A 15,811-nucleotide genomic window follows, 5' to 3' on the forward strand; every position below is an offset into this window, starting at 1 on the left:
CTGTAGCTTTCTAGGATGGTTTCTCTTTGCTTTCCAGGAACTCCCCTACTGGTTTCCAGGAAATTTCCCTTTTGCTTTGTAAGAATTTTCCCCCAGGGCTTTAGGAAATTTCCTCTTTGCATTCCAGGAAATTCCACCAGCCAAATCCGACCCACCTGCTGGAACCCGTGGCAGGGGCGTACAGCACCTCCACCAAAATGTATTTAAGGGCAGTAAACACCACAAAACCCAAACAAACTGGAGCCACAAGAGCCGTAGCCAGGGCAGGAGCAAGGGACAGGACTGACACGTGGGACAAGGTACGACCGAAAAGAGCCTGGGGTCAGCAGAGGACCCTATGCCTGAGGGACCAGGTAGGACACATGAGGAGTTGAACCCACGCTGGCTGTTGTCCCGTGCCCTGGGGACAAGTGGCATCCCCAGGGAGGGAAGTAGAGGTGTGGGTCTCTGAGTGTATTTATTTACTTTTATTCCTCAATAGTGCAATCACTGCTTAGAGGTTTCTGTTAATCAGGGATTAAGTTGATGGGAATTCTCCCATTTTAAACTCTTATTTTTTTGGCCAGTGGCATTCTGCCTGCCTGGGGGGCTCCTGCGGGGCCACAGTCACTATCTCCTGCCACCTCCCCAGGTCCTCCTGACTCAGGGACATGCCCAAGCAGCTAAAAATCAGCCCCATTCAGGTCACCAGCTCCAACGTGGTGGAAGAACAGCTGGAAATTCCAGGAGTAAGAGTCAGTTTTACAACAAGGTTTTTTGAAGCATCCAAAATGACAAGGAGACCTTTCCCTGAACCTCAGCCCTTCACTGCACCAAATCTTCCTCCAAACGCAACCCCACAATACAAACCTGCACCCCACGCACCCCCCTGCAGCCTCCAGTCCCCCAGCTTCAGGGGGCAATCCTTGCAGGCAGAAGGGCAAGCAGAAACTCCACTACTTTTATCAGCAAGGTTTCTTTTGGGGACCCTCCTTGTAAATCACAAAGCAGCAACGAACAGGGCACCTTACAAAAAAAAAAGAAAAAGTCTCTCTTTTTAATCCACCCAAGGGAAATCCAGAGCAAGAGCAGCATCACAGCACTACACAAAGCACAGACATCTATCACCATGTTTGCACAGATTCCTTCCCAGACACATGGATAAGTCATTAAGAAAAATAAAGAAAATTATTCACATGTGCAAAGTGACACATAACAACTCAGCCACAGAACAACTTTTTCGAAGAGAAAAAGGATGCATCAAGGAAGAAGAACCCCAACATACACGTTTTGCAAAAACCTAACCCAAGAATGTTGAAACAGAGGTGGTTTTCTTTTAAACATTAAAAACAGGGATTTTTTTTTTTAATTAATTTAAATATACATTTGAAACACAAACACCAAGCAAGCGTGTGGAGAATAAAGTGAAAAGAAGAAGGAATGAAAAGTTAATTCGACCAGTTTAATTTAAACACCAAAGTTGGGTGAATTGCACCAAATGGAATAAATAATGGAGAAGATCACGCTGGGTCAGTAGATTTCACACTTAAGATCATTTAAACTAAAATTAATTACCCAGCCCAAGAGAGTACTGAATGAGGAAGTCCTCTGACAAGTGATGTTAGCCGGGGCAGTGTCCCTTTGAGAGCGCAGGTTGTAGGTGTGGATTTGCCCTCTGCTACCCAACAATGATCACCACCCCAGAAGCAAGTGGGATGACGAGTTTTTGTGGTCCAGAGGACCTGACCCCATAATCATGTACACGCAAACACCTCCTTGCTCGGGGTGTGGGAACCCGCTGCCTCTTCAACACTGGCCGGCTCCAAACACACCCAAGTCAAACACCAAAACACAACCAGACCTTGTGTTTTCACCTTGCAAGGTGAGCACACAGGCGCGGCATTTCTAGCACGGCTCCCCAAGGTTGGGCACCGCAGAAGCGGAGCAGGCACCTCCTTTCGTGCACCTGGGGCCAGGCTGGAAAAATAAAATTAATCAGCTAATCTACACCTGCGGCCACTGCTTTATCACCCCAAGGGCGGGCAGGCTGAAGGAATGTAAGTGGTTTCTTGTTGTTTGGTTTTCCCTCCCCACAACCCCTGCATTAAAAAAACAAACAAACAAACAAAAAAAACCCTGAACAAAAATAACTTGATCCCAAGTTCCTCTCCCTCCCCTGCCTGTAGCCAAGCAGTGAAGCACCTTCAGACATTCATGTGATCCCACAGACATGTTCCCTACAGAGCAGACATCTCATCTCTGCACCTCACCCGGCTGTGCCTGTGACACCTAGTTAGGAGGGACATCCCTTTGCTTTAAAATAAAAACGATTACAAAATCAATAGTAGTGAACCCCTTTCCCTTCCTGTGACCTCCAAGAAGTCATCTAAGTCCAACTTGTTTTTGAGAAAGGCAGAAGGGAGGGGTGAAGGTTTCCAGGCCAAGAAACTTGCCAGATCCAGCATCCCGCCCGCCGTGCCTCCAGCGGCAATGAGATGAGCCCCCTTTGCGCAGTGTCTGCTCTCGACCCGGGGCCAGCAGAGCCAAGGAGGGGCTGAGGGGACACAGCTGCCCCTCCAGCTCCTCCTCAGAGAGCTGGCAACTCCAGGAAGAAAGAGGGGGACTGGGGTGGATGAGGCTTCAAGGTTATCTCCTTCCCATCCCTCTTCCTCCCCAAGGCTGGGAGGAGACTTCTGCGTCTGCAAGCCCAGTCTGTGCTTACCAGTGTCCTTAAGAATGACAATTTAAAAACCAAAAAAAAAGGAAAGGAAAAAAAAAAAAAAGAAAAAAGATATGCATAATTGGGTATTGTCCGTGGAAGGAGCAGGAGGGGCCAGGTTCCAGACCGAGGCAGAAAAGGGATCCTCCCCCTGCCTGTGTTTGCTCGTCTGGAAACCACATCCCCTCGGCGTCCCTGCGCGAACTCTTTGTGCTGTTGCTCTGACATCAGTCGACATGGATGATGAACACGGAGATGAATTCAGCGCTGCAGAGGGCGGGAGGGCACACACAGGCGTGCCGGGGCTAGGCTCGGTGCTTGGGGAGCATGTCCAGCAGGAACTCCGCGATGCCGATGAAGTAGACGACTTGTGCGATGCCAAAGAGAGGAGCAATGACCAGGGCTCGGCAGTATGCCCCTTTCAGGAAGGCCATGGGCCCTTCCTTCTGCCAGATCTTCCTGGGGAGAAACAGCACAGACAGGTAAGTGTCCATTCCACCCCTCCACCATGCCAGGAGAGCCTCTGGCCAGGCCCTGGCTTTCAGCCTCCCTCCAGAGACTAAACCCAGGCAAGCGCTGTCACCTGGCACTGCCTCCATGGCAGATCATCCACCATCCCCCATGTGCTCTACGAATAGCCAGGCAGGAACATGCCCCATCCCTACGAATGGCCAGGAGCAGGAGACTGGGTCTGGATGTAGAGCTAAGACAACTCCATGCTTGCATCAAGAGGTCCCCCCCCCGTTCAAAAGTTGGGGCCGGCTCCACCCTCAGTATGGGACACAGCCAGATGGCAAGCGACTCTGGCTACGACAGCAATACACAAGCAGAGCGCTTGTGTTTTGAGACTCCCTTTGTGTTTTGAAGCAGCCAGACCACAGTTTAGCAAAGGGTCAGAGAAGAGTGCGACTGGGGACAGCCCACTCAGACAGTGTTCCTGCAGCCGCTGTTCAGAGTGGTCCTAGGAGGGATACGAGACTTAATGCTGTAGGATTTTCAGACAACAGGGCCTTGGGAGAGACAACCAGAGCATTGCCTCCCTTTGCAGAAATAAAATCTTAAGTGTTATGACTGTTGGGGTTTGGACAGAAGCATTTGAATATAAATGCTATATTTACCTTACTCAAAATAGGAAGAAGTTCCTTTTTATGTACCTATATATATGAACAGTATATAAATCTGGTCATATATCTATATATCTATCCGTATAGATAGATAGACAAAAGCACAGGTTCAGCAGGAACCTGAAACAGAGAAGCTGCTGGTTGGGTCTAGAAGCTGCACCGACTGCCTGGCAGTGGGCAACAGCGGATGCCGTACATCTGATGTGGTGGCCTGCTTCGCGAGGAGTCTTACTTGGTGCAGTCCAGGATTCCTGAGTAGGTGTCCTCATTCACACCTCTCTGCAAGGACTGCAGCCGCGTTTTGATCACTGCAGAGAAAGACAGAAAAGAGACAGTGGTGAGCACTAGGAATGCAGCACGCTCTTCAGCAGGCAAGAGCCACCCTGAGAGTAATGTCTTTGAAACACAGTCAAAACGAGATCACCAAGAGCACAGACCATTTTCATATATTTATCAGCAAGACTGTATGAGGTTCAACAAGGCCAAGTGCCAGGTCCTGCACTTGGGTCACAACAACCCCATGCAACACTACAGGCTTGGGGAAGAGTGGCTAGAAAGCTGCCCGGCAGAAAAGGACCTGGGGTTGTTGGTCAACAGCCGGCTGAATATGAGCCAGCAGTGTGCCCAGGTGGCCAAGAAGGCCAACGGCATCCTGGCCTGTATCAGAAATAGTGTGGCCAGCAGGAGCAGGGAGGTGATTGTTCCCCTGTACTCAGCACTGGTGAGGCCGCACCTCGAGTCCTGTGTTCAGTTTTGGGCCCCTCACTGCAGGAAAGACATTGAGGTGCTGGAGCGTGTCCAGAGGAGGGCAACAGAGCTGGTGAGGGGCCTGGAGCACAAGTCTTATGAGGAGCGGCTGAGGGAACTGGGGCTGTTTAGCCTGGAGAAAAGGAGGCTGAGGGGAGACCTTATCGCTCTCTGCAACTACCTGAAAGGGGGGCTGTAGTGAGGTGGGTGCTGGTCTCTTCTGTCAGGTGGCTGGAGATGGGATGAGAGGAAATGGCCTCAGGTTGCAGCAAGGGAGACTTAGGTTAGATATTAGGAAATATTTCTTTACCGAGAGGGTTGTCAGACATTGGAATAGGCTGCCCAGGGAAGTGGTTGAGTCACCATCCCTGGAGGTATTCAAAAAGTGCGTAGAGAATGCACTTCAGGACATGGTTTAGTGGGCAGGGTTGACGGTTGGACTCGATCTTAAAGGTCTTTTCCAACCTAAACAATTCTATGATTCTATGAAAACACGGAAAACCAAACCCATTCCTTTACAAATGGATAAAAGAAAAAATATAGCCACCCAAATGGCAACCCCCTCCCCTCACTGTGACCAAGGTTTCCAAGGCTGACTTAAGCTTTAAACGCTTCCAAATTCAGATATCTTTCTGCGAAGTGGGAACTGATTTTCAAATACTCAGCTCCTTCTGGAAGAAGTATCTAAAATATACGAAGCTGCTCTTACACTTCTTCACAACTTGGAGAGTCTGCAATGTTGGAGAGGGAGGAGTTGCTTTCTGGTGTTTTTTACAGCAGAGAAACTGAGGTGGTATTTAAGGCAGATGCTGTGGAGCAGGAGAAAAGGCCCCACACAGATCCGAGGCTCCCCCTGGTTGTCCGTGACCATATGCACGTAAATGGTCTGCACGCTATCACTCCACACAGAAACATGCCCTTTCAGGAGCATGTTCACAGCCATTCCTGCGAAGAATGACTGAAATGAATGACACCCTCTTCCTGACCTACCTAGCGAGTACTGCAAAACTTTCTGTAAGCTGTGGACAAAGGTAGAGCTCAGCTGAAGCAAACATCATCTGAGCTGAGGCAGCTCAGACAGCAGTGCTCCCCTCCTACAGTACACCTCCCTGCACGCTCATGCTGCAAAGAGGCTGGCACGGTCACCCTCCTCCTCACCCAGCTCACTCGTGCCAAGTGACAGGAGTCAGAGGCCCACCAGGCCACCAGCACAGGCTACTCAGGACTCACCATCGCAAGGATTGACAGCCACCGCAGCTGTACTGCCAGCCACACATCCGGAGAGGAATGATACGTAGAACGGAGCCTTGACATTGGGGTCTTTCTGGCCCAGCTTGTTCAGGTTTGCAAACAGTGGGAAGTACACAATGGAGAACGGGACATCCCTGTGGTGGGGCGGGAGGAAGGGGAAGAAAGAACAAGGATGAGCAAAGTCAGAGCAGGACACCAACAAAATAAGCATCAAACTAAGAAGGGCTGCGAGCATCACGTTGGCAGCACAGCCACAAGTGCAACACAGATATCCCAGCTCTGTGATCTGCAATGCAGACAGGAGCCAAAACTCAGCAGGGACTAAACTGACTGCACAAAGGACAACAGGCCCACAGGAGGCATGCAGCCCTGCAGAGTCAATGGCCTCCCCTTGATTTTCCAACACTCAAACCAAAGACCCCAGCACATGCAGAGGTCAATTGTTTTGTCCACTTTTGCTAATTACAAGAGGTTCGCACCCTGCCCCCCATCCCACTGGGCGTTGCTTTAGCTCTGCCTTTGCTACAGCTAGAGGAGAGTCACTCTGGGAAAGCCCAGGTAAAGAGTGTCAGGGTGGGCACCGGTCCTTGCATCCAACACGCTCCGTGGGCCAGAACCCATTTCACACTCTGGAGACTCAGGCTGATGGTTTTGCTTTGCTGGCTCACAAGGACTTCTCTACAGTGTTAAAATATGGACCATGGGGGAGACAAAAACCTTCCACAGAAAGTGGCAGAATTAAATCTTCCAGGAACAAAAAGGCAGCCTCCCTCGCTCCCCTGACCTTCCCTTCTTTAATGCACAAAACCTGTGTATGAAAACCAAACCAAATCAAACCCACACCCCCTGAAGCCAACACCTCCTTTGCAGGCTTGTTCCCTCAATGGCTGGTGCTTTAGGTTCAAGACTGGGAACACCAGCGCCCTGCGCTCGAGCCCACGCCATCCTACCTTAGCAGTGTGGCTCCCAGGCCCTTGTAGAGTCCCGCAATGCCTTTGCTCCGCAGCAGCTCCCTTGTTATCTGTGTTGCTGTGGTGCGCCTTTCCACCGCTGGCTCGGCCGACCCCACCGCAGAGGAAGAGGACAGCTGGGCCTGCGCTGCCATCAGCTTCTTCTGTGCCGCTGGGGAGAAGCAGAGAGAGCACTGGTCTGCAAGATGCTCAACAGCAGTCTCTTTCTGCCCGGTGCCATGGGACAAGGAGGAAGAGCCAGACCTCCAGGTGCACCAAAACGTGCAGACTAAGGCCAGCCAGGTGCCCTGCAAGCTTTTGCTCCCAGTCTGCCCATCTCCTTCAGCCTGAGACAACCCAGCTTGTCCCAGTCTTGGGAGCTGGCTGCTGCCACACCACAACACTGTCTGCTGCACTCTCCGACTGACTGGTTTTACCTAAGCAGGAGCAGCCTGTCATGCACAGCTTCCGTGGTGCAGAGAAAAGGAGCTGCTGTGAGCAGGCAGATGACAGTACCTGCTTCCAGCTACATCCCTGAGCCCCAGCTAGGACAAACTAAAGATATTCACAGATGAGAGAGGTTCAACAGTTCTGTTCTTTGCTTCCTTCCCTTGAAAGCAATCACTAACCTGGGGAGTTCCTCAGCCACATTTATAAAAGCAACCTGGTTTCTCCCAACCTTTTCAAACTCATGCATTTCTGCTCTTTGGCCACAAGATGGAGAGCACATCAACCTGTTGGCAATCCTTAGGCTGCCACGGGCACACCACAGGTCTCTGGCCACACAGAGAACAGGCTGTTCACAGCGGCAAAAACCTCTTCTGAACCCTCAAATCATGGCTTAATTCCTTCAAACATTTTAAAATAATACGCACAAAGAGGATAAGGTCTGCATTAAAAACGGCGAAGAGAGGAAAGAAAAAGTAAATCTGTGATTATTCAGGAATGCCACATCAAAGGAGAGATTAAAGGACAAATTGGCCCGTTTTCCAGGAAGGACCACAAACATGGTATCTAATGGTATCATGCAGGGCTCCTGAGGAACGAGGCCATACCCTGGGCTGACCTCTGGAACAGATTAAGGCGATAGCAAACAGCTCTTTCCCCCCAGAGTCTCCATGCCAGACTCTGGGACCCATTCTCACCAGAAATGCCCCACAGTGTTTCAGCCAAAAGGCTCGCACTCCCTCCTGCCTCTGCCTGCTAGCTCCTGCCCACAGCCCCAAAAGCCTGAACCAAAACCGCTTCCAAATCCAGTGTGCCAGGAGAAGTTTTATTTACTGTTTCAGCCAAGACAACTGCTGCTTTTGTCAGGAAGAAAAAAAGAGAGAGTAAGAGGGGAGACAAGTCATTTGGAAAGGACACATCCCCTTGGGAAGCTGTTGGGGAGGTGTACAGGGGAGTAGAAGAGAGAGAATAATCAGAAAACAGAGAGATAGAGGAAGGACCACAGGAAAAGCACTGGAGGATGCTAATCCCTTCCTGGGTACCTAGTAACTAACAAGTTTTAATCGTTCACAAGCTGACCACCCTGTTATCTCTCCTGTCTCTCTCCATTCACCAGCAGCATTTGCTGTTTCACTTCCCAAGCCTTTTGCTTCAAGCAAAAAAAAATCATCACCTTTTGTAACGGCAAAGGCCTCTGCAAAGCCAGGTGAGCAAAGGGTGGGGGTAAGTGACCTGGGAAGAGGAGGAGAAAATTCTGCTACAGCCTGAGATACCTCTGACTTGAGAGAGCAGGGGGAAGGAAAAGGGTTTTCTCTGCTCATTCCCTCCCCCTCTGCCTTGACAGCCCAGTCCCAGCTCTTTCCCTGCTGCCTGCTCAGTGCACAGGGAAGAGAAGCCCACATACCAATTCGCCCTGCGTCCTGCAGCTGGATTTTAAGCATCTCCATGGGAGTGGTGACAATCACCTGGCAGGTACCTGCGCCGCAGCCCGCCAGCATCTCCCGCAGCAGTGTCAGCTTTTTCCTGCCCGAAGAAAAGAGAGAAAGAGTCAGTCGGAGGATGTGGCCTGGAGTAACACTGGGGCAGCTGGGTGCAGGGGCTCAGGGCACACCTCTGACCCTGGGGATTACAGGAGAGGCAGCCCCCAGGGACAGGGGAACCTGCTTGGCTTGACAGTTCAGCATAGCCCGGGCTTGGCATTTCTGCTGGCATCACCTGATCTGGAGGAAAAGACCCATTTTGGGCCCAGAAACAGAATATTCAGCAAATGCCACAAGGCCGGCCAGAACAGACCCAGACGGGAGCACACAACCCTCTCCATCCCCAGACAGAGAGCTGCAGCTCTCTTCCAGCCCGGCATTGCCCCTAGTCGGGGCACAGCTTTCAGAAAGGGTATCGCTTCAGAGGGCAGCAGAGGACCTGAGCATTAAGGGGGATAAGCAGCTTTCCATCTGCCAGCCTAGTCCTTTAAACACTGTCAACATCCCCACAAACAAACAGAGACCACAGGGCAAGGAGTGAGGGGGGAAAATATTCAAGTTGCTGCTTTGGAGTTCTCCCACAAAAGCAAAATAAACAAACAGCGAACATGACAGTCAGGGAGGCAGTCCCCCTGTTCCCCCTGGTTAGGAGCTTCTTCACCTCACCAGCCTTTCCAAACCTGAAAAAGTAGCCTTTGCACTAAACTGGTCCTGCCTGAGGGACAAGGGATGGGATGGACCTGCAGCACTGCAGCTTTGTGCATTTTCTGCATGGGAGAACAGGGATTATCAGTGATATGTTCTTGACTAACAAAATGCAGCATTTCACAGCTCCCTCCATCGCAAAGCCATGAAACAGCTTAGCTAAGATGAAAATCACATACTCAGGATGCAAATGCTCAGAAAGCCTCAGTTTTCAGAAACGGATGAGTTTTTGCCCTGTAAAAAAATCTCACCCCTTGGCACCAGAAAACACTGACTGGATTAAAAAAAAAGAAGTGCCTCTGATCTGCTCTTATCTAAATGAGGGGGAAAAAAAAAAAAAAGGCAACTATAAATCACACAGACAGAGGGAAACAGCCTCCTCTTTTTTCTGTTTTAAATGCAAGTACTATTTTTACTCCCCCCAGCCCCACTCCTGCAGCAATACCTCATCTTAACCTACTCAAGGCGAGTGCCCACACTATGGCAAAAGCAGTCCCACAATGATACGCCCTATTCCCTTGCAAAAACAAGCCACGCTCCCTTACTGGGGGTTTCGTATGCAAGGACATACAGCACAGCTGTGGCACTGCAGGCCAGCAAAGAAGTTTCAATGCCAACCCTAAAGGAAAGGGAAGGGAGATGCGCCGTAATCCTGCTGGCTCACCATGTCAGCTGGGCTGTTTGCTCCACCCCTCATCTTCTCCAGGGAGGATATCGGAGCAGGGGATTAGAGGCACAGAGCTGCAACGGAGATTACCAGCAACTAAATATAGAGCTCTCCTGTGAGGCTGAAGGGAGGAACGTTTCAAGGTCTCCCCTTTCCAAATTCCCCCACAGATGAGAAGCTGCAAAGAACAGTCCCTCCCACGGAGTTACCCACAGAGGCGCTGAAGTGTGTGCAGCAAGCTTTCCAGGAGGTATGCAGGTATCAGGGTGTGCAAATCCAGAGGTCCCCCCTGGCAGTGACACCTGGAGGTGGCCAACTTGTGCCTCTTGGGCGGCCTGAAGCCTTGGGCACCAGTCTCTGTGTGGCTTGATAGTCAGCAGCAAGGCTGTACAATCCCTAGTCCAGCTGTGGGAGGAAGCAAACCACCCAAAGGAGCTGGCTGCCAGTCCCTCTCTATGGCATAGCAGAGCATCTCACACTTTAGCAAGAGCCCTGGAGCATCCCTGGAGTACTTGTCTCCTGGCTTTCATCCAGGGCAACCGCTTCGATACCCAGTTCAAAAGATCAGGAAGATTTGCCCTACATGTTCGTTTGTGGACCATTATCCCAGGCAACAAAAGCCAGCCTGGCTTGACTGAACTCCATGGAGCTATGCCAGTGTGACCCAGTGAAGGATTTATGTGTATGGGTGTATTTTAGAGATGTCAGACAGGTACATCAAAAGCATCTAGAACAAGGGCTTTCAGTTTTTGGTTTGCATATCCTGGGAACTGGGGGCAGTCCAAGAAAAAAATAGCCTAAGATAAGCAAATCTTTTGTCAGGAGGTTTAAAATTTGCCATACAGGGGTCAAACTCCCTTTGCAAAACCTCACCAGTCTGCACGTAAAAGGAGTTTGAAAACGGTTCATCTCTAGATGACAAAGGAGTTTAAATATTTAAGGCACCACAGGCATTATCCTCGGTGGTTTAAAAATTGGCACACCTTAACTAACTTCAAAAGCTGCAACACGAGCAAGGATCTGGTCCTACAAACGCAGAAACCATCTTTTGTCACAGCAAGAGGGTGTTAAATATAACATATACACAATAGCCCCAAATTCTGCACTGGCAGAAATCAGTCATTCCACTTTAACTGACATGCAATTAATTAGTGACAAATCAACAATGTCAAATGGGAAGGGGAGAAGACTCATGCTCCATCTAAATTAGAGTTTCAAACTAGAACTGAAAAATAAGAAAGTCAAAAAGCAGGAATGAGAAGTTTATGGAGGGCTTTTCAAGAGCAACACGCCAGTCCAAAGTTAGGATCTCTGAAAGCATTGGTATATCGATGTCACATGGAAGCAGAGTAAGATTTTTTTCAAGGTTCTGAAAAATCTTGACCATGTAGGAGCTGACTGTGCTTGGACAGGGACCAAACCCAGCCATTCTGGCATAAGGATGACCAGATTTCCAAAGACAGGGAATCTTTGACCTAAGAAAGCATCCATACAAAGCTATACGTTTCTGTTTGCTACCCAAGAGGCTACTGTCCCCAGCTTGGACATCACCTTCCTCACTCATAAAATAACCTCTGCCTCTGTTCTGACAACCCAATGGATTGTCAAAAGCTCCCTGAGAGTTTCAAACCAGAGAAAGTCAGCTGCTTTCAAAGAATTTAAATAGTGGGTCTTTGATATGGATTAGAGGACCAACACACAGGAGTTGTCCTTCAAAGGGAGGGCAACCTGTCTGCCACAGCCACGCAGGGACATGCACACGAACTGCCAGTCAGTCCCTTTAACCCCAACCCCTGATCTTCCAAGAGGGAACAACAAGCTATTGCAACCACACTTCAGAAAAGCTGGAGCTATGATGCTGGGAAATGTAAAAGCAAGAAAGTTCATATCACAAGCTCCCTCTCACTTCCGGTGCCAGCTCAGAAATGCCTCAGACAAGCAAAACAAAGCGCTGATGTGGGACAGATCCATCTCAAAGGAACGCCACCAGATTAAATGTTGCTCTGGCAGGCATTACTCTGTAGGTTGTATGGTACAACCTACCTCTGGCTGCAGGAGCTCTGTGTTGCGTGTTTGGACTAAGTCAAGAGGAAGGTGACTCTGCCTGCACCCATTATATCAGGTTTGCCCTGGCGGGAGATCCCAAGTGTTTTGTTCCAATACGAACGTCTGTGGAAGTGAACAATGGACAGGGCAATATGTCTGGGCATGTTGAACACAGACACAACCCATGTTTTGTCCCAAGACATGTGCCTGGAATGGAGACAAAGGCACTACTCCTCTCATGGGTGTATTCTGTGATTAAACAGCCCATCTCTAGCTCCCTCTAGATTAACAGTCGAAAGTGCATTTACTTGCTGGCTGACCTTTGATGTCTACAACCTCAACCCACTGTAATTCCCTAGGCCTCTGTGTGCTAAATAAAAGAGCCCCCCCACCCCGCCAATAGCTATCCCTGAATAGGCACAGTGAGATTATCAGCTCTTAACTGGCTCTTTCTCTAGGGGAAGGGCTGGATTCCCCCACCTACAAGTCCTGGTGGGTTGGATGAGGCTTATCTGCATTAAAGAAGTGTTTAGACATCCAGTGGATAACTACAGGAGAGGCTGCCTTGGCCCACAAGGGTTCCAGCCCAGAGAAAGACCAAAGCACGGTGTGTACAAGGTGACACAGCAGCTCAGCACCAGGACTAGCAGCATCCCTCCTTCCTAAATCAAAAGCCTCACTTTACAGCCTGTCTATGAGCATTTTGCAGCTCAAGGATCAACCAGGCTGTGCAATGGCTACTTAACCAGATGCCAAAGAAAAGATGGTCTGAGTATTTTAGGACAGCCTGAAAGAGAAGCAGATGAAGGAAGGAGCCCTGGGGAGACGTATCAGCTGGGAAGGCAATGGAGAACAAGCTCCAGTCTCCCCACCTGCATGGGGGAGAAGGAAAAGTGCCTTGCTTGTCTCAGGATTATAGTTGGCTATTTCTTTTCTCTGCACAAAGCTACAAGGCAGGGGAAAGCAGAAAGGAAGAAAACTTGCTGGCATCAGCAAAGACACAATTAATGCAATCGTGCTGGTCTTCCTAGGATTCCGAGCTGCTAAGTCAGCAGATTGCCAGCCTCTGCTCCAGAACAGCAAACAAAACGAAGGTCAAGATTAAAGAGGACAGAAGACGTAAGGGAATAACACACCTTGGAGAAGAGCAGCAGGAAACTCATCTAGGGACACTGGCAAGTTTTTATGAGCAAGAAATCACTTTTATAAGAAGCCATGAGACACTTTTTACCGCAGCCAGGCAGACTATTTAACTAAGAACTGAAAAATGAACAACAAAACCTGGCAAACACATACCAAACACAACAGCTGTCTGGCACTCAACACTCTGGAGATAAACATGAAACCTTGGACACTTTAAAGGGACTGGTTTTTAATGAAGTTTTTAACACCCAAATTCACAGAGAACATAAAAAGTAGGCAATACTTACATCTATCAAAGAGGCCTCACTCACTGAGCACCCAAAAATCAACAATGTACTTTAAGTGCATGCTGGTGTACTACCAAGTTAAATTGCTTTCTTAGCTTCATACCCAAGTGCTTCACTTAGCCCTAGTGACTCCTCCCTCACATCCTCTGCTCTGGACAATGAAGCTATTTTAACGGCAGCTGTGAGATTATGGGTCTCTCAACACATCCAGCTTCAGAAATCCAGAGGAAAAAAAAAAAATCCCATCTGTTTCCAGCAGCCTGAAGGTTGGAAGTTTCCCCTCTCTCTTGTGTCCTGCCTTCCCCAGCCATGTGGTCCAGCCAGCACAGAGTGCCACAGGAACAAGGACCTGCCTGAAGACTCTTCCGTAGGTCACCTCTTCTACTTCCCCTGGGAACTGCAGAGGCCCTCAGGCCAAAATCATCACAGGACAATGTTTGACCCTTATTGACTTTCTCAATCAAGGTCATGGGGTGCCCTTGAGGTTTTCCAGTATCTTGGTTTTCTTCCTTTCCTCCACGGCATAGCAAGGGGATTTCCAGCACTCACACAACTCATGCAGGCCTCCCTTATTGCTAAATGACCAGGACAGCCTGGGAGGACCACCACAGTTTTGTTCCCTCGTGAAACAAGAAGCTGTAGCAGTAGGCTGTCATAACGGTCTCAACAGCAAAATAGAAACAGGCAAAGAAGCAAAAATCAAGTCCTGCTAGCCTGTGAGCACACATCCTTCCTGCACCAAAAGGAGGGGAAAAGCATTGTATGGGCAGGAGTGCCCTGCTGAGCTAGCCCCAGGGCGGAGAGGGCTGCAGGAAAAGACATCTCCAGCCTCAGGGAGATGGGTGCACCAACAAGGGCACAAGGTCCCATGTGAAGTCTTGCTGCCCCAATACTCCACCTCCAGCAGCATCCAAGAGTATGGCCAGGGAAAAGGGAGTCTAGCACAAACCTGCAGTGATACATCCTCGAAATACTCTTCCAGCAATTTGCAGCCAGGAGCTTCCTACGCCACAGGTGGTGTTTTCAGTCTGGCCTTTCAAAAACAAGCTTTATGCCACCTTTTTTCCTAGCAGTTTAAAAGCAAGTTCATTTCAACAGTAAGTTTTTTCAAAGGATTAAAAAAATATATATATTAATGCACACTAAAAGTTGTTGTGTAACTTGAAGCTATTTTGGGTCATGCTGGGTTTGCCACACTCTCTCTGGTCCACACACGCTTCTTCCACTTGCACATGGAGGACACACTTAGCATATTTTAATCAGCAAATACTGACAGAACATGCACATTTTATCAGACAAGGATCTCCAATTCATGCAACACATTTCAAGCAAGACAAGTGCTAGAAGCTTAGCAACAAAGGCATTCAATGTCAAACAGGTCTAGAAGACTTTTGCAGCTCTGAGTCAGAAAAGCACAAGAGCATCCTTTGGGATGCTGGCCTAAGAGCACAGCACACTATGAATGTATAGCAGACAGTCTGGCTTGTGCAAAAAGGATGCTGGTGGAGCTGAACCAAGATCTTGGTGGCTCACCATGACAAAACAGGCCCCAGCCTTACACTGAGCCTAACTCCCTCAGCTGTGCTTTAGACCATATAACACCTTGACTGTTGCAATTACATATCTAGAAATTAAATCACATCGATATGCCAGGCAGCTTGAATTTTCACCTTTCTAATCCCGGGCTATTTTGTTGTTCATACCTAGGCTTTGACTGGAGTTGTGAACAGGTGGCCCAGCCTTGCTATGTGCTAGTAGGTATGTACCCTGTTTTGCCCTGGGCAGGAGAGGTATTTGGATTCCAGCACTGCTAATCCTGCCCTGTCTTAAAAAGACAACTGGGGAGGAGGGGACAGAAGCTTCTTAAGGGAGAAACCTGCAGACTGCCAACAGCTCAGCAAGAGGGAGCAAGAGCAAGGCAAACCCTTGGGGGACACACAGCTTCATGATTCACTGAAATGGCTCCTTGCCATCACTCCTACTTGCCACACGTGCTACACATGGGAAAAGATCCTGTGACCTGCCAAAGGCAAGGTAACGTGCAACTACTGCAGCACAGCCAGGCACAACGCCTCTGGCAGGTTACATACTCCACCCCCAGGCCTGGGATTTCCCTAGCATGGAGGACAAGGATCCCATGATAAGCAGCTGCCCTGCAGTTTCTAAGGGCGCTTATCCTCACTGGTAATGTCATGGCCTTTTCCATCACCCCCTGCTCCCCAAGCAAGGTCACAGCATGCACCAGACCTTCCAGCTAGATCCCAG

At 49.4% G+C, this 15,811-nt stretch overlaps 1 protein-coding gene across 8 annotated transcripts in view; it reads right to left on the bottom strand.

Annotated features, from left to right (window-relative positions):
- Positions 1-1,017: 1,017 nt before the first annotated feature.
- SLC25A22 (solute carrier family 25 member 22) overlaps positions 1,018-15,811 on the bottom strand; it is a 53,447-nt gene continuing 38,653 nt past the window's right edge. For all 8 annotated transcript variants that reach the window (XM_030039157.2, XM_030039158.2, XM_041129281.1 and 5 more), the window contains exons 6-10: positions 8,623-8,741; positions 6,771-6,942; positions 5,800-5,954; positions 4,055-4,130; positions 1,018-3,157 (exon numbers count right to left, since the gene is read on the bottom strand). In XM_030039157.2, the coding sequence (XP_029895017.1) occupies positions 3,004-3,157; positions 4,055-4,130; positions 5,800-5,954; positions 6,771-6,942; positions 8,623-8,741 (676 nt within the window). In that variant the 3' untranslated portion in view covers positions 1,018-3,003. The remainder of the gene's footprint in view (positions 3,158-4,054; positions 4,131-5,799; positions 5,955-6,770; positions 6,943-8,622; positions 8,742-15,811) is intronic.

Source organism: Aquila chrysaetos, chromosome 16, assembly GCF_900496995.4.
Source record: "Aquila chrysaetos chrysaetos chromosome 16, bAquChr1.4, whole genome shotgun sequence".
Taxonomy (NCBI): domain Eukaryota; kingdom Metazoa; phylum Chordata; class Aves; order Accipitriformes; family Accipitridae; genus Aquila; species Aquila chrysaetos.